The sequence below is a fragment of the Pleurodeles waltl genome, chromosome 8 (assembly GCF_031143425.1).
Source record: "Pleurodeles waltl isolate 20211129_DDA chromosome 8, aPleWal1.hap1.20221129, whole genome shotgun sequence".
Classification (NCBI taxonomy): domain Eukaryota; kingdom Metazoa; phylum Chordata; class Amphibia; order Caudata; family Salamandridae; genus Pleurodeles; species Pleurodeles waltl.
The window spans coordinates 321531264-321558319 of NC_090447.1; the positions used below are offsets into that span (position 1 = coordinate 321531264).

A 27056-nucleotide genomic window follows, 5' to 3' on the forward strand; every position below is an offset into this window, starting at 1 on the left:
GTCCCTACTCACAGTAATCCAGTCTCGTGCTCCTTGGCTGTTGACTGCCACTGTTAATTCTTATAAGAAAAGGTAACTACATTTAAAATGTGTTTCATCCGTTTAAGTACCTTTCCTTTGCTATGGGCAGGATGCGACCTGGACACTTACCCAGATGACAAGCCTGGCCGCTGAGGGAGTACGTCTGCTGCTGGTAGGCCCACTCCTCATCATTGGGAGCAGAGATGACGAACAGTCTCCGCCTCCAACGGAACCTGCAGGCACAAACACGCTTAAATGTTAAGAGGTACCAACAAAAATGGAAAAACCATGCCCAGTGCCAAAATCCAACAACTCAAACCCTGCCACCCTGGACATAGGTATTGGCAAACATGACTACATGCGCGCTTGCCCACATAAACACACAATATCACATAATTGCGGAAATTGTAGAAATAACAGCAATTCTTTCTCAGATATTTGACAACACCCAAATAAATGAACAAGGTGAAGATTGATGACGCAGAAATGAAGGTTTTACATTTATTAGCGCATAAACGTAGTGCTGCAATAATCGAGTGTGACTTTAATCGAACTAATAAAGATTGTACGGGGACAAAATGTGCCCTCAGAGTAGTTTGCCAACATTTCTAAGCGTGCTTTATATAACGTGATGTATTAGAACTGCACGAATCTGACATAATCGTAAACGTGTGCTATGATTTGCTTGTTTGAAATGCTTTAGCTTAGCCTAACTTTAGTGGAGGCTTCGGCCTAGTTGCCTTGTCTCACGATTTAGATGCTCGTGTTTTTCCAATGTGCTAATAAACGTGTATTTCTGCTTGAAGCTGTACTTTTCCACTGAGATCATTCACATGCTTATCTTAAGGTTTCGTGCCAGCCTGGCATTTTTCTCTTTGCTCCAAGGTCAATCTGCAGGTGCGGACAATGGAAGCTCTGAAAGTGAGTTAATTGGTATAAAATGTTGCAACTTACGTACCCGTCTCCAAGGATAATGTATGCTTAAGTAAAAGCTTGAGAACTGTTGTTTTTGATTGGACAACTTGAAGCCAACCTATGAACCCTCCAATGGAAGACCCTACTGGATTTGAACTGTTGTCTATTTAAACCAGGTGCACGAGAAGAAAGTAGCCATTTCAGCCATTACCAGCCATTACCAGCCATTGCAGCTATTACCCGACATCACACCCGTTGAGCCATTTTGCAGCTATTATGGCCCACCTTGCTGCGACGCCATTTTGAAAGAGACTTTGATGCTTTCTCTAATCGAGAGAAAGAGACTTAAATGATTCTTACCCTAGAGACTTTAACTTTGAACTGCCCATTGCATGAAGTAGTAGTTTATCTTGCCGCCGTGAGGCAACTGCCCCGTCCACCCCTGCCCCTTTGCCCCGTCCCATGCTGATTGAGAAACGGTACCTGTGAGACGAAGACTTCCTTGAATGCTGATTGTAATTGGTAAATATGAAAGGAAATTGTACAATTGCATTGTGTTTCTTTTAGGTAACCAACTGCTGATTTTTGATAAGAGCCCTAGTTAGGAGTTTTTCTAAATTAATGTTGCTAAATTGTTTTTGCATGAAGTCCCACATGCCGATGCTAATTTGAGGTTAGATGAGGATTCCTTTTGTTGCACGATGCAATTTGAGACCTTGTTATGCTGACTAAATGTATGCAATTAGCTCATTACAGATTATAGTTTTAGTGATTTGCATTGCTATCATCGAATGCCTTGTTATTCAAATGCTGCATAGATTGCACCTGTTTCGTCGTTATGGACAGCTATTAATGTTCATTTACGTTTATCATTTGGTGTTGAGACACATCTATATTGTGCTAGCTTTGTTAATATAGGGAAATAAATTCATTAACTTTGAATAAACTGGTGTGGTTATTCATGACCGAAAGGTCATGGTCCGCCGAAATGTATTCTGGATTAATTGTTAAGTGTTATGTTGATCAGGGCATTGCTTATGTTCGTTATTGATTATCGATTACATTAAGTTGGCTGGTCTCGGGTGAAGAGAGTCCCACTTAGCCAAAAGATTCATCGGCCTAAAGAGCGTCCAAATACAGGTAAATTATTAGTACGGAACGCTCTATCAGTAGATGGTAGCAGAGGATGGTTCCGACTTTTGGGACCCCACTCGAGACATACATGGTGTTGAATTAATGGTTCCGACTTTTGGGACCCCACTCGAGACATACATGGTGTTGAATTAACGGTTTCGACTTTTGAGATCCCACTCGAGAAGTTGAATTAGATTTTTTTTTTTCTTGGGTAAAACAGATTGAGAAAATGATGATGGGCTAGGTCCACCGCGACTTTCCCGGGATCTCGGAGCTTGCGAATGGAGGGAATGGAGGTGTGGAATCAGCGTTGGTGGTACTAGTGACGGTATGAGTGAAGTTAGGATTTTGCGCTTGCACAGCTTATTGCCGCAGATTGTGTGAAAAGGTTGCGAGGATTTTAGAGAATAGCAGAGGTGCGACTCCGAGTGTAGAAGTAGGGAAGTCGTCGAACTTCATAGAAATAGCGGAGGTGCGACTCCGAGTGTGAGAGTAGGGAAGTCGTCGAACTTCATGTGCATGTGGCGCTTCGTGCATAAAAAGGTCCACGTGGTTGTTGTTGTTGAGACGGGCCCTGCGAGGTCAAGAGACTCCGGAGTATGTTGAAAAGTGTATGAGACACTTGTTATATGTTGTGGTCTGGTCGGTTTAATAGGTTGATCGGGCGTGGTCAACGAGTCGGTACGTGTGTTAAGGGAGTGAAAGAAAACTTCGACTTCGGGCTTTGACAAAATTCTAAAGTGCACTAGAATAGATCACTGACAAGTTGAGAGCAGTCTGCGGGTCAGATTTGCTTGCGAACGTGGGGACCGAGAAAGATGGAATAACTGCCGAGGCTAGTGAAAAATCCCTAAGGTCCTGAAGCGATTGTGTTACCCTTCCTGTAGTAAACCGACAGATCTGTTTTATTATTATTTGGTTGCTCGCGATACATGCTAGAAGTTGTTACGAGAGGAGCTGAGTGAAGGAGGACTAGCCGCGAGGCTTTGTCAGCCGCAGTGTGTGAGTGTGACGTCACTAGGAGCCGCGCTGGGATAGGTTGGTTGTAGAGAAGGGTCGCGCACGGATTGGACGCAGTCCGTGGGGCTCGATTGGAAGGGGAAAGGCAAGCGAAGAGTATTCCGGGAATTAAAGTCACCTATTGATTACAAACTTTGTGAAATAAAAGACGAGAAAATGAAATTTTTTAAAGCATTAAGGAGTGCGATGAAGGGGGAGTCTTACATTAAAGCGAGCGTAGGAGAGGAGACGCCGCCCGAAGGTACACCAGCTTACATTGTAATGGAGGAAAAAGGGGTAGCTCCGTGCCTTTGGCTAAAGCAATGGCACAAGCTGACAGAGAAACATGGGAGCGTAGCGTTCCCGGTCCATGGGACATTCAATATAAGGATCCTAGAGAATTTGAGATTCGCGATGTACGACATGAAGGTACCTCCAAGGCCAGCACAGTTTGAGGCTCTAGCGATTTGGGAACTAATGGCTAGACAGCAGCAGCAAAATAAGTTCGAGACTAGGATAAGGAAGGTAGAAAAGACACTAGCGGACGCTAGGTGGGATAATGCACAGAAGGTGTGGTGGTCAGATGTATTGCAGGGGATAAAATTGTTTCCCGCAATTACTAAGGAAGAAGAGGAGACAGGTAAGAAAGCTACCTGTAAGACAAACAGGAGGTGTTCCAAGGATAGAGAGGACGAGGAAAAGTTGAGAAGAGAAGAGGAGTTAGAGGATGAGGAGTTAATCATGCAATTGCTGAACGACCGTCCACCACCTTATGCAGAGGGTGGACAAGGTCCAAGTACCAGTTCTGCCCCTCCGGCACCGGTACAGAACAGTGAAACTCAGAGTTCAGGAGCATCATCGGGATCTAAGAACCCGAGTTTACTGTTCACCCCGCAGATACCGCAGGTTAGGAGAATATATCCAGATGTGCCCATATTGAAACCGGCAGAAAATTATCAGCCGCAGGTCCCAAGGTACTACAGCAGTGACAACAGTACGGGAATGATTCTAGATCCAACCGTAATGGGAGGACAGAATGGTCACAACCCAACACTGGCACAAGCTGAATCAACCCAGTTTTTGATGCCTCAAAAGCAGATGCAGGGGGGAAACGCACATGCTCAGGTGACGGGGAGTCAGATGGGCATGCCGGCAATGATGACCCATAGTTTGGGAATGAACATGTCTCAGAACATGGGGAATGGACAGAACGCAGATGCGATATCCCTACCCATTACTGTAGGTCCACCGGTACCTTTATACATTCAGCCTAACTCAGGTATGAGCAGTCAAAGCTCAATGGTGCAGAGTGGGATGGAAAGGAGGTGCATACAAAACACTCCAGAGACAACTCCGATAGCGGCTCTGCCAACTGGATCTGGGTCCTTGATGGAGTTTAGTCCCATATGTGCTCAGTCAACACTGGTGAGGTCGAGTCCCCCACTGATGATACCGCTATCATCGAACACTGAAAAGTTGCCGCAACCATCAATGGCAGTCGATGTGAATGCTACACTGATGGGGTTGAATGCGCAACAGCTGACACAGTGGTTCAACAGTCTGAATTCCACACAAAGCTCAGCCAGTGGGAAGGGAGAAGACTATCTGAATAGGGTCAGGTTGAACATGGAAGCACAAGAATTGGTGGAAGGGACTATGGGTGTGAATAGGTTAGAGTCCTACTCGGAAGAAGAGCTGAGGTATCTATGTCCCAGGATTACGAGAGAAGTGAACAAGGTACATAGAAGCTTGCAAGAAATAGCTGACAAAAACGGGGTTGATATAGACAAGACGAAACACTTGAGCAGGAGCTACAGGTTGGATTTCGGGACCACAGATTTTGAACACATGAGGTCAGCAGGCATGAAGGCGCACCTTAGAGAATTGTTGCAGAGTGCACAAGTGTGGAGGTGCTTAGACAAATGGGAAAGCAGATGGGTAAAGAGAAAGGAAAAGAGGAAAGACAGTGTCCCAGAGCTCAACGAGAAAAGACCACAGAGTAGTGATGCAGTAACCATGTTACCAATGAGGGAGACAGCAGGGGGAAAATTAATACATGTACCATGACACAGAAGCGACATTCAGTCTTTTACGGATGATTTTCCCAAACTGAGAGAGAAACCGATTGAATGGTATCAACAGACTGATAGGTTTGTGAAGCTTGCAAAATGTCTTTGGGAAGACCTGAACACTCTCTTTGAGATTGTGGTTCCGGCAGATTTGTGGGAGGATTGCAAAAGAGCTGTAGGTTGGCCGACAAGTGAACCAGAGAGAGACAGGGATACGGGTGCACCATCACCTATGGTGATGAGCTTGTACTATAAGGTGATTGAGCATTTGAAGACGAAGGTTGCCGCGAAAAATGTGGATTGGCAGAAGATCGATCGAACTGCCCAAGAGGCTAAAGAGTTGATTCATAGTTACTATGAGAGGTTGTTGAAGGCGTTCAAAAACAGTGGCACGGAAACAATAGAGGCGAAGGACATGCTTCATTTTGTGTTTAGATTTGTGGAAGGGCTGAGACCAGAGATAAGTCAGATGATAAAGTCGCATTTGATTTGTTGGCAGTCGAAACCTATTGATGAGGTGTTGAATTATGCGAAATACTGTAGCGACGAAATTGAAGTGAAACAGAAAAGGTTGAAAGAGAAAGTGATGATGATGCAGCTTAAAGCAGCTCAGACAGGTCTGCAAGGTTTGCAAGGGTTGCAAGGGTTCCAACAACAGGTACCGCAACCGCAGCCGCAGTTGCAGGGAAATATGATGTTTCAGCCACAGGCGAGAGGCAGAGCAGAGGAGGTTTTGTGAATAATGGTCCGGATTTGAACACTGTTGTGACTCCGAATGGTGTGCAGGCATTGAAAAAGGTGATGCCGTGTCACGCGTGCGGAATTGTCGGACATTGGAAACGCGAGTGCCCAATGATGGTGCAGGAAGGTGCAGGTGCAGGTGTTGGACAGCAAAACAATGATGTCAATGCATTCCAGACAATGAGGGGACCAAAAATGAGAGGTCCAAACCCAAATTTTCAGACCATAAATCAGCTGCAGGGATTACAGCCCATGCAGCCGCAGCAAATGCAGATGCCCCGTATGCAGATGACGCAAATGCAGCCAATGCAACAGCAGTTTCCCATGGTACCTAATCAGCAAATGCAAATACCTTTGGCACCAATGAGTCAGCAGCAAGTGATGGTTCCTCCACAGGTCTCGGGTCAGGTAATGAATACAAATGGCACCGTACAACAGTTCCCATTACACAGTGAGAGTGGAATAAACAATGTATGGGAGAGTGAAAGTTCAGGAGAGGAAGGAGATTGTGTGCTTGCAGCATCCTTGGAAGTTGATCAAAAGGGTCCGTACGTGGAGGGAAGAGTAATGGGTCATCGTGTCTCATTCTTGGTTGACACAGGAGCCACACGTTCAACTGTTAAGAGCATTGAAGTACCAAATTTGCCACTCTCAGGGAGAACAGTTCAAGTGGTGGGAGTAGCAAACAGGCACCTGACAAACCCAATTACAGATCCGGTACCAGTCAGCATTGGTAACTATCAAAGGTTACATAAATTTGTGGTATGTGACTCAAGCCCGATAGCACTGTTAGGGAGAGACCTATTGTGCAAATTGGGTTGTTCGATTATGTGTTCGAACGATGGAATAAAAATTCAGACGAGCAGTGATGGGGAAGAAGAGGACAGTGTAGAGGGGGATGAGATGGAAACTGTCGATGAAGAGTATCCTCTGATTTGTCTTTTCCCGATGATAACTGAAGAAGATATTCCAGCTGAATTACGAGAAACAGTCGGAAAGGAAGTCTGGGATATGACAGGGAAAGAGGTGGGATTGATGAAAGGAGTGGAACCAGTGAAAGTAACTGTAAAGCCCAATGCAACCTTTCCCCAGACCCCACAATACCACATGGCACAAGACACCCTCATGAAAGTTGCCCAACTCATTGACGAATTTGTAAAGCAGGGAGTACTGAAAGAAGTGTTAAGCAGTCCATGTAATTCACCAATCATGGGACTAATAAAGCCGAGTGGAAAGGTCCGAATTGTGCAGGACTTGAGGAAAATAAATGACATCATAATTAAATGTTGCCCTGTCGTACCGAATCCAGCTGTGATAATGTTCCAAGTCCCTTGCGATGCTGAGTGGTTCTCAGTCATCGACTTGTCACAAGCATTCTTTTCGGTGCCTCTTCATGAGGACAGCCAATTTCTCTTTTGTTTCAAATTCTTAGACAGAGTGTACAGTTGGTGTCGAATTCCTCAAGGGTTTTCTGAGTCACCGTCAATATTCAATCAGATTCTAAAGAAAGACTTGGAAGCATTAGAATTGCCATTCGAGTCAACCCTAGTACAATACATCGATGACTTACTGATTGCATCAAAGACAGAAAGTGGCTGCTCAGCCGATACCATTGCTCTGTTGAACCATTTGGGAAGGAATGGACACAAGGTGTCTCCTTCCAAATTGCAGTTCTGTCAGAAGAAAGTGAAATACTTGGGTCACCAGATAGAGAAAGGGTCACGGAGAATAATGAAGGAAAGAATAACGAGTGTACTTCAAATGAGTCCACCAAAGACAAGGAGGGAGGTGAGGAAGTTTTTGGGAATGGTAAGCTACTGTCGTCAGTGGATTCCCAACTTCTCAACTCTAGCAAAGCCTTTACTGAAGCTGACCCAGAAGGATGCCTTGGATCAAATTGAGCTGAAAGGAGATGAGATGGATGCTTTTATTGAATTGAAAGAATGCATGTGCAGGGCTCCAGCTTTAGGTATGCCTGATTACACAAAGCCTTTCACATTGTTTTGTCATGAACGTGATGCATGTTCTTTGTCTGTCTTGACTCAAGCCCATGGTGGCATAAACAGACCAGTAGCGTATTTTTCAGCTACTTTGGATCCGGTCGCAGCAGCACTTCCAGGGTGTTTGCGCGCCGTAGCAGCAGTTGGTATCAGCCTCACTCAGAGTGAAGGAATAGTGATGGGACACCCAGTAACAGTCATGGTCCCTCACTCAGTTGAGATACTTTTGACCCGCTCCCGAACGCAACACATGACTGGAGCAAGACTCACAAGGTATGAAACGATAATTCTGGGCTCACCGAATGTGCAGCTGAAAAGGTGCACTACGTTGAATCCAGCAACCTTGCTTCCCGGTGAAAATGCTGAAATTGAGAACGCTGAAGACGTCGAGCATGACTGCCTTCAGGTGACTGAATTTTGCACAAAACCTCGACCTGACATTAAGGATACTAAGCTTGATGAAAATGACCAAATTGTTTTCGTTGATGGTTCATGTCTAAGAGATGGGATGGGAATTTTGAAAGCAGGATATGCTGTATGTACTGTAACAGGTGTCTTGGAAGCGTCCTGGCTTCAAGGAGTCTATTCTGCACAAGTAGCAGAACTTGTAGCCCTTACAAGAGCATGTCAACTGTCTGCATTGATGAAAGTCACCATTTACACTGATAGTCAGTACGGGTTTGGAATTGTGCACGACTTTGGACAACTATGGTCACAGAGAGGTTTCCTGACTTCTTCAGGATCCCCAGTGAAAAACGGGGAGAGAATAAGGGAATTGTTACACGCCATACAAATGCCAGCCGAAGTTGCAGTGGTAAAGTGTAGTGCTCATACAAAAGGACAGGACTATGTTTCTCTGGGAAATGCATATGCGGATCAAGTCGCAAGATTTTGTGCCTTGAACTGTATATTACTCAGAGATGAATGGAATTCGATAAGTGAACCAGAACTCGAACCAGCTGAAGCATTTGCCTTGAAGGTCGTAGATACAATAGATGAACTAAAAGCATTACAGAATAGCGTCAGGGAGGATGAAAGAGATTCCTGGATTAAGTCACAATGTATAAAGAGACCAGATGAGTTATGGGTTTCAAATGAGGGAAAATTTGTTTTGCCAAATAGTCTCTTATCGCAGCTAGCGCGGTTCTATCATGGGCAGGCTCACCTAGGGAGAGATGCCATGATGAGATTGTTCAAAACTGATTGGTTTAACCCCAGATTTCGTCAAGCTGCAGAAGCAGTTTGCCATCGATGTGTCATTTGTCAGCAGATGAACCCAGGGAAGGGAACGGTTGTGAACGCGAGCCACATTGGTAGGGCGAGCGGCCCGTTTAGTAGAATGCAGATGGACTTCATTGAGATGCCTGTGCATGGAGGTCTGAAGTATGTGTTGGTGATCGTGTGCATTTTTAGTCACTGGATTGAAGCATACCCCACACGTAGAAATGACAGCCTTACAGTTGCAAAACTATTGTTGAGGGAGTTAATACCACGTTTCGGATTCCCGATCTCTTTAGAATCAGATAGAGGAAGTCACTTCAATAACGAGGTGATAAAGTTACTTTGCGCAGCGCTGAACATTGAGCAAAAACTGCATTGTAGCTATCGCCCTGAAGCCTCAGGACTGGTGGAACAAATGAATGGTACATTGAAATCAAGAATGGCGAAAATATGTGCATCGACAAATTTGAAATGGCCTGACGCATTGCCATTGGTGTTAATGTCAATGAGAAACACCCCTGATAGAAAGACTGGATTGTCTCCGCACAAAATTCTCATGGGCAGGGCCATGAGACTTCCTGCAGTTCCCGCAAACGCGCTTTTGAATATTACAGATGATATGGTGTTAGACTACTGCAAAGGTCTGGCTGACGTGGTTCGCTCTTTCTCTCACCAGGTGGAAGCAACCACCTTGCCACCGATCCAAGGTCCAGGACACACACTGAAAGCAGGTGACTGGGTCGTGGTAAAGAAGCACGTGAGAAAGTCGTGTCTGGAACCCCGTTGGAAAGGCCCTTTCCAAGTGATCCTGACGACCACTACCGCTGTGAAGTGTGCGGGAGTTCCCAACTGGATTCATGCCAGTCACACAAAGAAAGTGTTGTGTCCCACAGATGAGGAAGTTGAAGCGCTGAAACTGCCAGTGCCTGATAAAACAGTGGTGAGCGCTGAGACAGAGCAAAACCGAACTGAAAGCGAACAGGCAGGAACAGAAGAGAGAGAAATATTCTCTGAGGACGAAACGACCGACTCACTTGGGGAAGACCAAGGAGAAACCTCAGACAGCGACGAAGCAGCTGAAGGTAGCAAAGAGCCTGAAGCAGCTGAAGGCGACAAAGAGCCTGAAGCAGCTGAAAGTGATAAAGAGTCTGAAGAAAGTAACGGTGACGAAGGGCTCGAAAGAGGTGAAAAGGCAGGAGAGCCTGATCAGAGGAGGGCTTTCCCAGAAGCAGACGATACAGAAAAAGAAAAAGAGAACGTGATTGATTCCCCAGAAGGAGGGGACAAGGCAGAACAGAACGAAACAGTTCAAGCTTCCACAGAAAAGATCGCAGGTCCATCAAATGGACACGGTGCGAAGAGGAGACTAAGTATATCACCAATAAAACAAAGGACTAAAGAAAATTTGAACGACGGAGAAAGGCCAAAAGTGAAAGAGAAAAGAAAGGAAGTGACTGTCGTGGTACCAACCTCAAGTGAAGGAAAAGACTTGGCCAAAGAGGAAAGTACCAGTGAGGCAGAATCGAAAAGAGAAGCAAAATTGAAAAGGAAAAGGATACCAAACAGGAGATATTCCGGTCCGGAATGGGCATATATAGTCAATGACGATTGGACTGACGAATTTGTATCTCTTAGCCTCGAGAACGAAGAAGAAGAGATACCAATAGAAAAGAAAAGTTTTATGGACTCTGTCGATTGAAAGGGTAATAAATGATATTGCTTGCTACAATCTAACGTGATACAACCAGCTGAGACATTGCTAAACCGGATAAGACACTTGCTGAACTGATAAAAGACCGAGTAATTGCCGAATTGAGACAAATGCTGCTAACCGATAAGTGACTGGCCACTTGAAGAAAACTGTGTAAACATTGCGCTCGTTCAGCTTTGTAACTGAATTGCTAAATAGTTTCTTTATAGGTGCTTCTAGCTCTCTGATTCTATACAGATCATGGCTACACAAAACAGTAGAGTGAAATATTGTAAATATGCGTGTATAGGCTTGATAATTGCATGTGTACTAATAATAATGGCAATAGTGCTTGCAATGCATGGAAAGGGTGAGAATGAGAAAATTGATGCTTCTACTTTTGCTCCTGTTACTGTCACTGAACTAACCGCATTGAAAAGACTAGAATTAGATGAGAGACACTTGCATGATAAGAAAGAACTTTCGTATAATGTTTTCTATCGCTTGCTAACAGAATATGTTGAGACTATGGATGCGAAAGATTGTTATGTGTGTACACAGATACCGACATCAGTAAAGGAAGGGGTGACTTATCACCACATGCCTCTTACATACGGGATTACATGTAGTATAGTAACTTCTAGATTTTATGGTCAGACCAACATACAGTATTTTTACTCAAATTATGATGTTACCTTTGAATATGTTCCTATAATAGCGCAGCTAAGCCAGATTGCTAAAGATTGGGATGCTAAAATAATGAGGGAATTTTTCGAGCCAATGCAACCTTTTGAAACGGCTCACGCTCATAGGGAAAACCTTACCTGCTCGCTCTCTGCAGTAGAAATAAGCTTTTTAGATCGCACAGATGATAGAAGGGCACAAATGAATGCGAAATTAGAAAAAGAGCTAAGTAAGAGGACTTCAGTAGATCATTATGATTTTGCCGCAATAAAAACACAAGGGAGAATAGCTTTAGATGCTTGGCATGTAGGGAAATTTTGTATATATCGAGGTGAATCTTATTATGATAACATTTTCGTAGGAGCGAGTGAGTGTAAACATACGTTTATCTTTAAGGCCAAATGGACATTCATGATGAACGGACTTGACCCTGTCATTCCAGGTGTATATTACATTTGTGGGTATAATGCCTATTATCGTCTTCCGAAGGGATGGTGGGGAAGATGTTATTTGGGTATATTATTCCCAAAGGTTTATCAACTGGATGACCTATCGGTGATTCAAAAGACATCTGGATCCCATCGTATCCAGAAAAGAGAGACCGCAGCTGCTGTGGTAGGAGATATATTTGGAGCCATGATTCCTTCATTGGGAGTTGTGTTGAATTCCATCAAGATAAGAAAGTTGTCTACTATAGTGGATAACATGTTGACAAAGTTTTCAGGTGCTATAATCCTGATAGATGCTGAACTTGCAGCGGAAAGAGCTATGACTCTTCAAAACAGGCTTGCCTTAGATATTCTTTTAGCAAAGGATGGCGGCGTTTGCAAAATGCTTGGTGCGCGCCACTGTTGCACGTATATTCCAGACAACAGTGTGAAAATTAAAACTATGCTTGTTAATCTAACAAAAGAGAGTGCAGACTTGAAGGAATTGAAAGAACCAGTGTGGGAGAAGGTTGGAAAAGGACTTGCTTCAGTGGGAAATTGGATTGGGGGAATTTGGAATGGAATATTAATAAAAATAATATAGGGAATATTAATAGTACTGATTTGTATTTTTGGAATTTGGGGAATAAAAAGGGGAATAATAATGATTATGGCAAGAATTAAAAGAAGGAAGGAAGAGAAAATGATGAAAAGAATGGCAGAAGAATACAAAGCAAAAACTAGGGGAACTAAAAGGAAAAGAGAACTGACAGAATTTTAATGGAATAAAATTTGTGGGAATAGTTTGTGTGATGACAAGTAGTCATCAGAGGAGGGATTGATGACGCAGAAATTAAGGTTTTACATTTATTAGCGCATAAACGTAGTGCTGCAATAATCGAGTGTGACTTTAATCGAACTAATAAAGATTGTACGGGGACAAAATGTGCCCTCAGAGTAGTTTGCCAACATTTATAAGCGTGCTTTATATAACGTGATGTATTAGAACTGCACGAATCTGACATAATCGTAAACGTGTGCTATGATTTGCTTGTTTGAAATGCTTTAGCTTAGACTAACTTTAGTGGAGGCTTCGGCCTAGTTGCCTTGTCTCACGATTTAGATGCTTGTGTTTTTCCAATGTGCTAATAAACGTGTATTTCTGCTTGAAGCTGTACTTTTCCACTGAGATCGTTCACATGCTTATCTTAAGGTTTCGTGCCAGCCTGGCATTTTTCTCTTTGCTCCAAGGTCAATCTGCAGGTGCGGACAATGGAAGCTCTGAAAGTGAGTTAATTGGTATAAAATGTTGCAACTTACGTACCCGTCTCCAAGGATAATGTATGCTTAAGTAAAAGCTTGAGAACTGTTGTTTTTGATTGGACAACTTGAAGCCAACCTATGAACCCTCCAATGGAAGACCCTACTGGATTTGAACTGTTGTCTATTTAAACCAGGTGCACGAGAAGAAAGTAGCCATTGCAGCCATTACCAGCCATTACCAGCCATTGCAGCTATTACCCGACATCACACCCGCTGAGCCATTTTGCAGCTATTATGGCCCACCTTGCTGCAACGCCATTTTGAAAGAGACTTTGATGCTTTCTCTAATCGAGAGAAAGAGACTTAAATGATTCTTACCCTAGAGACTTTAACTTTGAACTGCCCATTGCATGAAGTAGTAGTTTATCTTGCCGCCGTGAGGCAACTGCCCCGTCCACCCCTGCCCCTTTGCCCCGTCCCATGCTGATCGAGAAACGGTACCTGTGAGACGAAGACTTCCTTGAATGCTGATTGTAATTGGTAAATATGAAAGGAAATTGTACAATTGCATTGTGTTTCTTTTAGGTAACCAACTGCTGATTTTTTATAAGAGCCCTAGTTAGGAGTTTTTCTAAATTAATGTTGCTAAATTGTTTTTGCATGAAGTCCCACATGCCGATGCTAATTTGAGGTTAGATGAGGATTCCTTTTGTTGCACGATGCAATTTGAGACCTTGTTATGCTGACTAAATGTATGCAATTAGCTCATTACAGATTATAGTTTTAGTGATTTGCATTGCTATCATCGAATGCCTTGTTATTCAAATGCTGCATAGATTGCACCTGTTTCGTCGTTATGGACAGCTATTAATGTTCATTTACGTTTATCATTTGGTGTTGAGACACATCTATATTGTGCTAGCTTTGTTAATATAGAGAAATAAATTCATTAACTTTGAATAAACTGGTGTGGTTATTCATGACCGAAAGGTCATGGTCCGCCGAAATGTATTCTGGATTAATTGTTAAGTGTTATGTTGATCAGGGCATTGCTTATGTTCGTTATTGATTATCGATTACATTAAGTTGGCTGGTCTCGGGTGAAGAGAGTCCCACTTAGCCAAAAGATTCATCGGCCTAAAGAGCGTCCAAATACAGGTAAATTATTAGTACGGAACACTCTATCAAGATCGACTAAAGCACGGAACACGTATAATTTATTTGTTTGTGGCATCGAATTCAGTAAAGAAATAGGTGAACAATGGACCACTGTTAGAATGGAAATAAACAAAGACGCCAGGTCCTTCGTTACGAGTTGCTCTTGTGGTATCCATGGGGAGGACATTGCTGAACAGGTAGTTCTGGGTAGCCTGGTGTGTCTGGGCCCGAATTACTAGGTCCGCAAATACCTGACACAGAAACACAAGACCTGGATGCGGCACTGCACGCGATGCCCGCAGGGTCGGACTGGGACAAAAAATAGACCTGGGCGCCAAAATAAAAGTGCCTCCCAGTAGAGAAACACATAGTTAAAAAGTAGCAATATCAGGTAAATCAAAACTCCCGCCCACCTGGCCATAAAACCGACCGCAATTTAAAAAAAAATCGGCCCAGACATTGATCTGCCAGAACAACTTATCGGGCACTGAGTGATTGCCCTATCAGGGGCGTAACAAAAGCCCCAGCAGCCGCCGCGGTCCAGGGGGGTGGGGGCGCGAGGTGGGAGGGTGAGCTCCAGGGATCCCCTCAGACCACAGCACCTGGCCTGTGTGAGGCAGGAGGGGGATCCCTCTATGTTCTGTGCAGGGGCCCTTCCAGTTTTGTTACGCCACTGTGCCCCATAGGTGAGTGCGACCCTAGATGCCAACATCTGAGGAGCCTAGCTCCCCCTCCCCCCGTCCTGCACAATGGAGGGAGCTGCATACTGCGACCCCCCCACTAGCAACGACCAGACGTCGCCCCTGCCTCAAAGCCTACTTCCCCTTGCAATAGTTTAGCATCTTCTACAAGCGGGTGGTATATTATGGTGAAAAACAGCCTTGGAATAGGCCCATAGTAAGAATTATCTGCAGCAAGAGTCCCTGCAAAACAGGGTCCACAGGGTATTCCCCATTGCATGCTCATTATCTCATCATGACTGGGTTTTGGGGCGGTATTTCTCCATTACTTGGAATGAGTCCCTAGAGAGCAAAGGCCCCATTGAAAGGTGGGAGTTAAAATTGGGGTTGCAACACTTCCCGGGATTACCATTACTGAGTAGTGTTACTACCTCATTACAAGAAGGAGTCCAAGAACAGAGAATACCACGAGGATCCAGTATTACAAGCCGCTTGCTGCATGTGTTTCCTAAATTCCCAGTCCTTCAGCCCTTTCCTCTAACAAATTATACATGTTCTCAGTCTGCACAGATGGAATTTATAACCGGATGCAGTAATACCACCAGGAAATACTCGTAGTCTTCTGGAGTGATATTACTACTGAAATGATGCGGTAATACTACTATTTTCCAATATGTTATCACACTAATGAGGCCCTCTTTGAAAGGAAGAGCCCTCACAAAAATTATTTGAAAGGGTAGGTTTATATTACCCAAGGAGGACTTGGTAGCGCGCCAAATGTTTTCTCATATATACGTTTCCCCTACTTTCCACATGCGCAATTTGTACCACTCAAAATATATCCTTATTAAGTTCTCCACTGTGCTATTCAGCACAGATGCACCGGTTTCACAGCGCTACGAAATGAAACACCCACTTGCTAAGGCAGCCTTAAGCTGTGTGGACGGCAGGGTGTGCTTGCTCGAAGGTTAATCAGGGGTGCAAACAGAAAGTGAGCGGCACAAGGTCCTCTGGGGAATGCCTAGAAGTTAAGTGTGGTTGACGCTGCACACTTCATGGGAGCTGCAAGTCAGGGACTGGCAGGGGGTGTTTAGATAAGTACTTATCAGTTCAACTGAGGTTGGCAGGACTGAAGAGAACGGTGACAGGGTTCGTAGCAACGTATGTCTTGTGACACAGGAACACGATATGCCATGTACGGCCATAAACGTTGTGGCTATATAGAGGTCTGTGAAACATCGATGGGAATTCGAGGGTTTCAGAATCCTTTTGATTGACTGTAGTTAAGCCTTTCTATTCATGAGCCTGTCTATTAATTTCCTCCCTCTAATCTTAAACTCGTTTATCAGCGTGATTAGAATTGGGATTAGGAAACAGAAATGATTACCGGCAGAACCTAGTCAATTCTATAACTCACCATGTAAACGATTGTACAGAGAATTACTTTTTACTTCTCTTAGGGTTTAAAGAGGGCTAAACCGTCGCAGGGGCGTAGCTCCAGGGGGTGTTTAGGGCGTTACACCCCTGTAATGTATTTTCTGGTAAATAGTTGTGTATAGGTGCTTTCAGTCGGGTTTGGTGAGGTTTCTGTCGGATTTCACTTGGACTTTTTTACAAATACACAAACAAAAACACATAAAACACTCTCTCCATCTCTCGGTTTTGAAAGTCTTCAAAAATGCTTTTTATTTTACAAAATATTGTGATTTCTGTCACTTAGTCCTCCTACCAATCTGCATTCCTCTCCCCTTTTCACTGCCTCTCTCTTGCGTCCTGCTTGTGTACAAAGGATTTTAACATTATATTGTTGGAAAATCTGAAGCGCACGGCCCCTCAATCTAAATGACAGGGGCGGCTCTTCTCTCAGGGTGGAGGAGCGTCACACCCCCCCCACCCCCCCGCCAGCAGCAGCAAGAGCTGCAACCTTTAAAAACAAAATGTCAATAAACACTGTTTGTTGTTGTTTTGTTTATAAAGGGGCGGGGCCATTGGGGTCAGTGCGCATGTTTGTTTAGCCGGCCGTCTTGGGCTGGCCAAACACACATGTGCACAAGGGCTCTCTACAACTCGGCACCGTTTTGCCCAGTTGGAGAGAGCCTGTGCCTGGAGTGCGACAGCAGTGACACGGGAGCACGGCAACGAGGTAAGTCATTTTTTTAATTGTTTTTATATATAAAGATTTCTTTGGCCTCCCTCCCCGCCCTGCCACCATGCCGAGTCGCCTGCCGCGACTGCTTACTGACCAAGTTTCGCCTCTGAACAGTTGCTAAGTGACAGTTCTTGTAAGGAGGATAGCATAATTCCCGGGCCTAAATCAAATGGGGTGTCAGGGACCACTTCATCTTTCTTGAGGCAGAAGAGCAAGCTATTCTTTTGGGGCCAAATTGAAAACCGGAACGCAAAAAGTGGTTGTAAATTGCACAGCGACTTTTTTAGACCAGTAACTTGTGACCTATACATTAATGGGTTGGCTTGCAAAATAATTGTATTTGCAGACCTGCCAACTCACATGGTGCCACAGTGTGACACATGATATCGGCTCTTATTACATGGTCACCAAGTGAGGAGCTGACATCACCTGGTGGCAGGGAAAACAAGCTGAAAAATCACTGTAAACAGTGGTTTTCAGCTCGTTTTTGGAGGCGTTCAACTGCAGATGTCCATTAATTGGTGTGAAAACAACCCAGGACATCGCCAACAAAAGTCTCATGAAGGTTTTTTTTTTTTGTTAGAGGAGGAGGCTTGAGGCTGGGGTGGGGGCAAAAGTGGTTATAGATACTTCTCAGCACGAGGCCCCACCCCCTCCAAGGCCCCATCCCCTTCTCACACAGTGAGGATTGTTGTTGAAGTTGGCAGGTCTGTAGTGGTTAAAGACCGACCTACCTAGTGAATATTAATGAGGCAGGTCGCAGTTTGCAACCCACATCGATTGACTACAATCACCTGAATGGTGACTTAAAAGGTTCAACAGACACCCATCCCTATGATTCTTTTTGAAAATTGATTTTTTAAGCTGCCCTCATTGTTTCTCCATACCCTCCCTGATCCTGACTGGATTTAAAAAAAAATCTAACCACTACCAGTCAGTGTTTACTTCCATACCTGTTCCACTGTTACTCCCCTCCCTGCCATATCTTCTCTGAAAAATCAAAGGTTAAAGTGATGTTATAGTTAGGTAAAAATGTAATTGACAACATAATGTTTTAAACAAAAAAACAGTGAAATTCACCAGTTTTAACTAACAATAACTTACCTTACCTGACCTTAGGCTGCAAGTTTTTACTTGAAATAACTATAACTATAACTGCTGAATTTCTCTGGTTTTGTGTGAGTAAATTCAGAACCTAACTGTAATGTCTCCGAAACCTTTGGTGTTTCAAGAGACTTTTTAAGTTTTTTTTAATTCTATTTCCTAATTATAGCGTCCCTGTAACCTTTTGTTTTTTTCAGTGAATATATTTATGGGTTATACTTCCAATTTCGAGGTAATGGTATATGAGTGGTAAAGACTTGCATGGTAAAGAAAATGTCTGATAAAGGCATTGAGTGGTAATTGACACATGGTAAAGGCATACATGGTAACGGCATGCGTGGTTCTGTCATAGAACCTTTGCAAGCTGACGTTGCTAATGCAAAGCAGAATCCTTAGGGAAGAGGATGTGGCGTAACAGCCAGACCTGCTGACTTTGGAGCTGGTGGAGTGGGTTCAAGACTTGGCATCGGCTCAACATCCTGTAATCTAAGTGGTGCTTATGTAAAGCAATCCAATACCTTAGGGGTGAATTTGTGCTATATAAAACAACAACAAAAAGTAGACAGCCTAATTACAAGGTACATCAAGGAGCTGCCTGAGACACAAAGTAATAATCTAGAGGCTCCGGACAGCTCACAGCTGGAAAGTAAACTCACACACAGAAGCAGACACCAAAACTGCAATGAAAGCACACAATTGCTAATCCTGACTCAACGCACATGGAATGCTTACCTCCACACAAATTTCCAAAGTGAGCTCAGACTGGGCTGCCCCTCTGATGGTGAACACTGCAAATTATTGAAAAAGAGTGGCCATATAATGTATTCGGTTTAAGTTTAACATACAGGATAAGTCCCTTACTGTCATGAAGGGCAATAATCATCGTATCCCTTACACGTTTCGCTTCAAATTCACACATTGGAGCAGTGAGCAAACCATTGCACGAGCACAGCTATAGTCCTCTTGCATAATAGAATATACTGCCATAGAGGCCATGTGACAGACCCCCTCCCCCAGTTGATTTTGACCCCACCGGGGCCCAGCCATCTGTCAGGGTGCCCCGTAGGGCACCCAGTGTGTAATGGGACAATGGCAGGAGCCTGAAGGCCCCCAGGGTTCCAGGCAGCTCCCTGCCTCCTGCGGAAGGCGCATTGCTTTCATAGACAGGGAGCTGCTAAACATGCAGCTCCCTGTCTGTGAGAGCAATCGTTTCCTCTGTTTCCCTGGCACATGTCTGAAAGCAGTAAAAGAGAGGAAACCTCCGCTCCCAGCAAGCGAGAGCTGTCAGAGCTCCTGCTAAATCAGAGCAAACAGATATGTCCCGGAGGTGGGCACCCTGGGACATAGCAGGATCCGGCCCGGGGGTGATATTCTGCAGGGCCATTATTGGCTCCTCAAGAGGGGGTCGTGTGACCACCCACTGCAACTTTAAACTTTGCCCCAGGGTGATGGGAGTCCCTGTAGCTGCAGGGTCAGGGCCGTGCGGGCCCCCTGGACATAATACAATGGCAGCCCCAGGGCACTGAGTATGCTCAGACTTGGTTCCTGGGTTCACTGTGCCACTGGATCCAAGCTATACCTGGCTGAAGAGCCCTAACCAGGGTGAAACCAGTCCTAGGTTGCTTGTGTTTCGGTTCAGGGAGAAGCTGGCCTGCCAGTACAGGCTGGACTGTTCCCATGAGGAACATGTTCAAAACTGATTTGCATATGGCTATGTCTAAACTGAGGTGGTATGGTGGCAAAAAACTATGGATTGGGATGCAGCTCGAGTGATTGCCAGTGGCTGAGATTAATCCAAGCATTCCATCTATTACCTTGTTATTTTTACCTCCATGTACGTACATTCCAGGACCCCTTGGGAGATATGAGCACTGAGTACTTTCTGACAAACTCCCACAGCTCTTCTCACGCTAATATTGAGAGGGATGCCTTTAAGGCAGTCACTTGGGGCTTCTGTCTTAGCCAGTTGGTGAGAGTGGAGAGGGCATTCAGGAATGAGCTGACCACTCTGGGGGACGGCATTCATAGACTTGAGAGGGAAATATCAGACCATCCCGAGTTACTTTGGCACTGCGAGAATACCTTTATACCGCGCATGCTGGGGGGGGGACGGGCTGGTAGCCTTTCTGGTATGGTTAGTCTGACTAGAGGATAGCAGACACCCTATCACTCAGATTATTGAACCAAGGGTGGGGGAGATGCTATACATACAGCAAGAGATCCAGTCATATTTCACTGGACACTTCCAGAGTATGCATTACAAGCTTGACCATGCTCAGAGCCTAACACTGGACACTTTGCGAGCAAGGGTGATATTACCACAGTTGACAGAAGAGCACAGGGCAGTGCTAGGAGCCCCCATCTCAGAATCTGAGATTAGGGCAGATATCAAAGATCTAGCATGGGGGAAGACCCCTGGGACAGAAGGCCTACCGGTTGAGTTTTACCAGACCTTTGCCTCTCATCTGGCCTCAAGATTGGCAGAGATATATGCTTGCACCCTGGACTGCGGTACCCTGCTGGAAATGACAAGGGAGGACATGGTGGTGTCTGTGCCTAAATCCTGAGGGGAACTCACAGACGTGTCCGCCTACCACCTTCTGTCAATGCTGAATTTAGATTATAATATCCTCAGTCAAGTTCTGGCCAATGGATTATTGCCTCATCTCCCTATCGTGGTACATGAAGACCAAAACGGGTCTATTTCCAAACGCAATACTTCCTATAATCCAAGGCACCTACACCATATCCTGTATGAAAACCCTATGGCCTATGTTGGAGCGATGGTCCTCTCACTGGACATTCAGAAAACATTTGCCATGCTTCTTTGGGACTACCTGCAGGTGGTCATGACTAGAATGTCTCTGGGGGAAGACTGGGATAGATGGGTTGCACTACTACTTGAGTGCGCACAAGCACAGGTTCACACTAGACATTGTCTCTCAGACCCCTTCAAAGTATTCCGCAGCACCTGGCAGGGCTGTCCCCTTTTGCCCCTGTTTTTTGCCTCTGTAGTAAATCCCTCTTGGACCTAAATTGGTTCTCTATTTTAGCTTCATTTTATATTTTACATTTATACATTTTAGCTGCATTGTCTTTTGGCAGTGACATTTTACACATTTTGCTGGCATGATATTGTTCCAGGTATATATTGTATGAGTTGCTTGTTTTGGTTAGTCTTTTCCCAACATATAATGTGTATGTTCTGTTTAAGGTTAGGAACACGGTACACAATATCGTAGTGCTTGCGTTGCCCGTTTGAAGATAGCTTCTAATACTTAGACATATCATTGATTCAGAGCTATGCCTCTACCACAATGTCACTTTGATTGCACAGGGGCACTCTAGCCGTGACCATCCTGGGACGAATGCTGTGTTCGAAATGCAGCTCTGCAGGTGCTAATCTACCATACCTGTGCCTGGATCTCAAAGATTTGATTCCAAACCCTGAACACAATGCTTTGAGACCAGGTCTGGGATAGACGGCTGTTGGACTTTTGCTTATGCAGGGTCATCCCCAGTCTTTTTGCCTCCTGCCTCCTATTTTTTTCTGACCTGTCGCTGTTGGCTTTTGAACTCTGAGCACTTTCCCACTGCTAACCAGTGCTAAAGTGCATATGCTCTCTGTGTGAAATTGTATGTGATTGGTTTATCCATGATTGACATATTTGATTTACTAGTAAGTCCCTAGTAAGGTGCACTAGAGGTGCCAGGGCCTGTAAATCAAATGCTACTAGTGGGCCTGCAGCACTGGTTGTGCCACCCACATAAGTAGCTCTGTAATCATGTCTCAGACCTGCCACTGCAGTGTCTGTGTGTGTATTTTTACACTGTAAATTCGACTTGGCAAGTGTACCCACTTGCCAGGCCTAAACCTTCCCTTTTCTTACATGTAAGGCACCCCTAAGGTAGGCCCTAGGTAACCCCAAGGGCAGGGTGCAGTGTATGGATAAGGTAGGACATATAGTAATGTGGTTTATATGTCCTGACAGTGAAATACTGCTAAATTCGTTTTTCACTGTTGCAAGGACTGTCTCTCTCATAGGATAATATGGGGGCTACCTTTAAATATGATTAAAGCGTAGATTCCCCTAGAGAGTAGATGGACATGTGGAGTTTGGGGTCCCTGAGGTCACAATTTAAAAATACATCTTTTAGTAAAGTTGATTTTAAGATTGTGCGTTTGAAAATGCCACTTTTAGAAAGTGAGCATTTTCTTGCTTAAACCATTCTGTGACTCTGCCTTGTTGTGGATTCCTTGTCTGGGTCAGTTGACAGTTGGGTTGTTTTTCACCTCACACCAGACAGTGACACAAAGGGAGCTGGGGTGTAACCTGCATTTCCTGATTAGCCATCTCTGCTAGGAGGGAGGGGTGGAGTGGTCACTCTCATCTGAAAGGACTGTGCCTGCCTCTAACAATGCCGGCTCCAACCCCCTGGTGTGTGTCTAAGGCCTTGCCTGGGCAAGGCAGGATTTCACAAGTAGGTGTGAGTCCCCTTTGAAGAAAGGTGACTTCAAAGACTAAAATGGGTATAAGAAGGGCACCCAAATCTACAGACTTTAGAAACACTTCTGGAATCAAGAGGAACCTCTGCCTGGAGAAGAGCTGTTAGCTGAGGAGGAAGTGCTGCCCTGCCTGTGACTGTGCTTTGTGGAGCTTTCCTGCAGTGCTGCTTCTGCCAGAGTAAGAGGGCAAAGACTGGACTTTGTGTGCCTTCCATCTTGAGAAGAAATCTCCAAGGGCTTGATCTAGAGCTTGCCTCCTGTTGTTTGAAGTCTCAGGGACAGCAAATACTTCTCTCTGCCAGCACCTGGAGTCTCTGGAGAGACTCCTACTCTGCCCTGTGGTGCCCATCCAGTTCCTGGGACCCTGAAAGGAGAAGCTGGCAGCCTAAAGACAAGAAAATCCACGCACAGAGCGCCGTGCGGGGAAAAGATCAACGCAAATCCGATCTGCGGCTGAAAAACGACGCGCCGCCCGCTCCACAGCTGAGAAACGACGCTCGCAGGAAACGCGACCGAAGAATCGACGCACGGAGCAGGAGAAACGACGCGCAGCATCGCTGACGGAGGCTGGGAGATCGCAACCTGCGCGGCTGGACCTTCGACTCATTGTGCAGCTGGATTTTTGACTCGAGTACCGCCGTGCGGAGTTATTTTCGACGCACGCCCGCCCGGGCGGGGTTATTTTTGACGCACACCAGGTACATTTTCACTCTAGCAGCGCTAGTGTGTTTTTAAAACTACTTAAAGACTCTTTTTGATTTTTAATTAATAACTTGACTTGTGTATGGTGGATTTTTGTCGTTTTGGTCTTGTTTTGTTTAGATAAATATTTCCTATTTTTCTAAACCTGTGTTGTGTCATTTTGTAGTGTTTTCATTAAGTTACTGTGTGTGTTGGTACAAATACTTTATGCCTAGCACTCTGAGGTTAAGCCTACTGCTCTGCCAAGCTACCAAGGGGGTAAGCAGGGGTTAGCTGAGGGTGATTCTCTTTTACCCTGACTAGAGTGAGGGTCTTTGCTTGAACAGGGGGCAACCTGACTGTCAACCAAGGACCCCATTTCTAACATTGGTGATCAGCGGTCGGGATTTGGACTTGTATTTGTACTTGACATACAGTGATTAAGTGTACACTACTGTTTTGATCTCAGACCACTACGTGACCACATACTACTTGTTTGGTGATCTTTTGCTTTTTCTCTTAAGGACTCCTTTTTGTTCTACTTCCATGATTTTGCTGATCCCTTGACTGATTCTTTTTACTTCATTGGGAACTTATTTTCTGCCTTTGGAACTTTGCACTTGTGACCATCATGTCTCAATCTGGAGATGCAACAGCTGGAGCTGTGTTTGAAATGGAGAAACTGAAGGAGTACTCAGTTGCTCAATTGAAACAGTTCCTTAAAGATCTTGACTGTCCCACTAAGAGCTCCACCAGGGAGGGGGAGCTGCAAAAGGCACAGAGGGCCGGGGTGACAATCAAGAAGGCTGGAGGGCACACAGAGGAGGAGAATGTGGGTGGGGAAGTGCAGAGGATACACAGTGGTGTAGTGGAGGTACCTGTTACCCCTGGGGGGAGGGTCCCCAGGAGGGGTAGCAGGGTGTCGTCTAAGGGTCTGACTCCTAAAGATGTGCAGGACAGACAGGCAGAAAGGGTTTGCCGGTTGGAGGCAGAAAAGTTGAGGATGCAAAGGGAGTATGACAAGTGGGAAAGGGACTTCGAGATACAAAGGATGATTTATGCTTACAAGCTTAAATTGAAACCGCTGGAAGTCATGAGGGCTGAATCCAGCTGGAATGGTGGCAGCAACAATTTTATATCTAGTGCTGCTGAAGAAATGCACATGCCCAGAGATGTGGTGCCCTACTTGAAGAAGGGAGTTAACACACACCAGGAGGTTCAGGGGTATGAGGTAGCTCCAGTGATGCACAGGGTCCCTGAGGTGGATTGGGGAACTGGCATGGGGAGTCATATTCCTACTGGTGGGAAGGACACTCTACTGACTCTAGGTGAGAGTGACAGGGAGAGGGGTTCCCCCCAGGTAGAAGGCCTGGTTATGGAGTGTGAAGACATCCCAGAAGAGTGTGGGTTGAGTGTCAGGGACAGTCAGGTACTGTCTCACCAGTCTCAGAAGGGTGATGTGGGGTGCTTTTCCAAAGCAGAGTCACTGGATGGTTGGGTGAAGGGTACTTTGGTTAATTCATGTAAGGGGCTGAGTGATGTAATTGCTGGAGAGCATATGTCTAGTCCTTATTTTCCAGAGCTACGCCAACACCAGGTGGAGTGTGAGTTCTCTGACCCCAGGGAGCTTACAATGGAGGCAGACCTCTTGGTGAGTACCAGAGAGTCTGAAGAGACATTTGGGGGTGCTCCTGAGAGGAGTGGTCTAGGTATTTCCCAACCAGGTGAGGTAGGGAAGGATTGTAGTGTCCCAGGTAGGTCCCAGTGTAGTGGGATGGGTGAGGGACCCCATGTCCAGTCTCTGAGGAGAGGGGCTGAGGGGCTGAGGTCCAAGGGGCCCGAGATCCGGACCCAGGTCCTGGAGGGTTCCATGAGGGAACACCAGGAGGGGAGCCTAGCCTGTACCATAGGGCCATCTGTTGAGGGAGACCCCACAGTGTCAGGAGAACTTGGGGGAGCGGCTGTAGCCAGCGTCCCACCAGTTCTGGTGTCTGGCAGTACCACTCCTAGTGAGGGGGTGCAGAAGTCCAGACAGAGGGTTGAGAGGGGGTTGCAGACCCCAGTGGAGAACCTGGAGGGTAAGGGGTCAGCTCTGAGAACAGAGCCCCCCAGGAATGACCTTGGTAAGACCATTTCTGGGTTGGGGGGAATCCAGACTCTGTCAGATGGGCAGAGGTCAGGAGACCTGCACCAGCCAGACTCTTGTGTGGCCCTTGGGGACGGTGTGTCCCTTGAGGGGGGTAAGTGTGCCCCCCTGGAAGTCCTGGTGTGCCAGGCAGTAGTTAAACCGCAGGGTGGTGACCCTGGGTTGGATGACCAGGTTCAGAGGGTAAACTCTGACCTGGTGGGGGGTAGGTATGCCCCCCAGGAAGTCCTGGGTTGCCAGGCAGTGGTCCAGTCTGTGGGTACAGACCCTGGACTGGAGGATCAGGTGCAGGGGGTAAACCCTGACCTGAAGGGATGGGCGGTTTGCCCAATCACCCCCCCTGGTGTGATTTCAAGGGGTACTCTCCCTGAGGGGGGGGTGCAGAACCCTGAGAGTAGGGACAGGGGAGAAAGAGCCTCACCCCTGGCCCTGGTCCAACCTGAAGGTACAGACCCCAGGTTGGCGGACCAGTTGCAGGTTAACAGCCGGGCACTGGTGGAAGAATTGTGCAGGACTGCTTCTACAAGCACCCTGACAGTTTTTGACTCTGGGGGTGCCGCTTCGGCAGGGAGGGTACAGAGCCCCAGAGGGGAGGACCAGGGTCAGGTTGTCATCCCTGACCTGGTGGAAGAGAGAGTGGTCAAAGGGTGCCAGGCACCTGGGGCTACCGCCCCCCACTCTCCGCAGTCACAGTGGTTGGAGAGGCCTGAGGTCGGGCTCTCATCCCTGACAGTTGTCCGGGGCCACCGTGGCTTGCTGTCCTGGTGGACAGAGTTGCCCCTGGGGGGGGGACGAGAGTCATACCCCGGGGGTGGAGTGGGCAACACCACTGTGTTGGCCCTGGTGGTACTATCTGCCCATTGCAATTCATCTGTGAGCAAAGTAAAGTTAGGTGCTGCACAGATGGTGTCTGTAGATGTGGAGAAGGGTTCCCCATGGGTTAGCTTAGTGGGCCCTGAGAGTATGGACAGAGGGATCCAACTGGAGTCAGGAAGGCGTAGAACTGGAACATGCCCCAGCTGTTGTGGGCCTGGGTCCTTGTTCTATCGCCCCAATCAGGGAAGTACATCAAGGTATTGATTGTTCTCCCCTGGCTTTAGGCTGGTAGGGGGTCGTGTTGGACTTTTGCTTATGCAGGCTCATCCCCAGTCTTTTTGCCTCCTGCCTCCTATTTTTTTCTGACCTGTCGCTGTTGGCTTTTGAACTCTGAGCACTTTCCCACTGCTAACCAGTGCTAAAGTGCATATGCTCTCTGTGTGAAATTGTATGTGATTGGTTTATCCATGATTGGCATATTTGATTTACTAGTAAGTCCCTAGTAAGGTGCACTAGAGGTGCCAGGGCCTGTAAATCAAATGCTACTAGTGGGCCTGCAGCACTGGTTGTGCCACCCACATAAGTAGCTCTGTAATCATGTCTCAGACCTGCCACTGCAGTGTCTGTGTGTGTATTTTTACACTGTAAAT

The 27056-nt window shown here is 45.9% G+C and overlaps 1 protein-coding gene across 1 annotated transcript in view; it reads right to left on the bottom strand.

The window, feature by feature from the left end:
• The window catches only part of CCDC80 (coiled-coil domain containing 80), a 223349-nt gene that overhangs the window by 15031 nt on the left and 181262 nt on the right, over positions 1-27056 (bottom strand). Inside the window, exon 6 of the mRNA XM_069204179.1 lies at positions 151-254. Coding sequence (XP_069060280.1) covers positions 151-254 — 104 coding nt within the window. The remainder of the gene's footprint in view (positions 1-150; positions 255-27056) is intronic.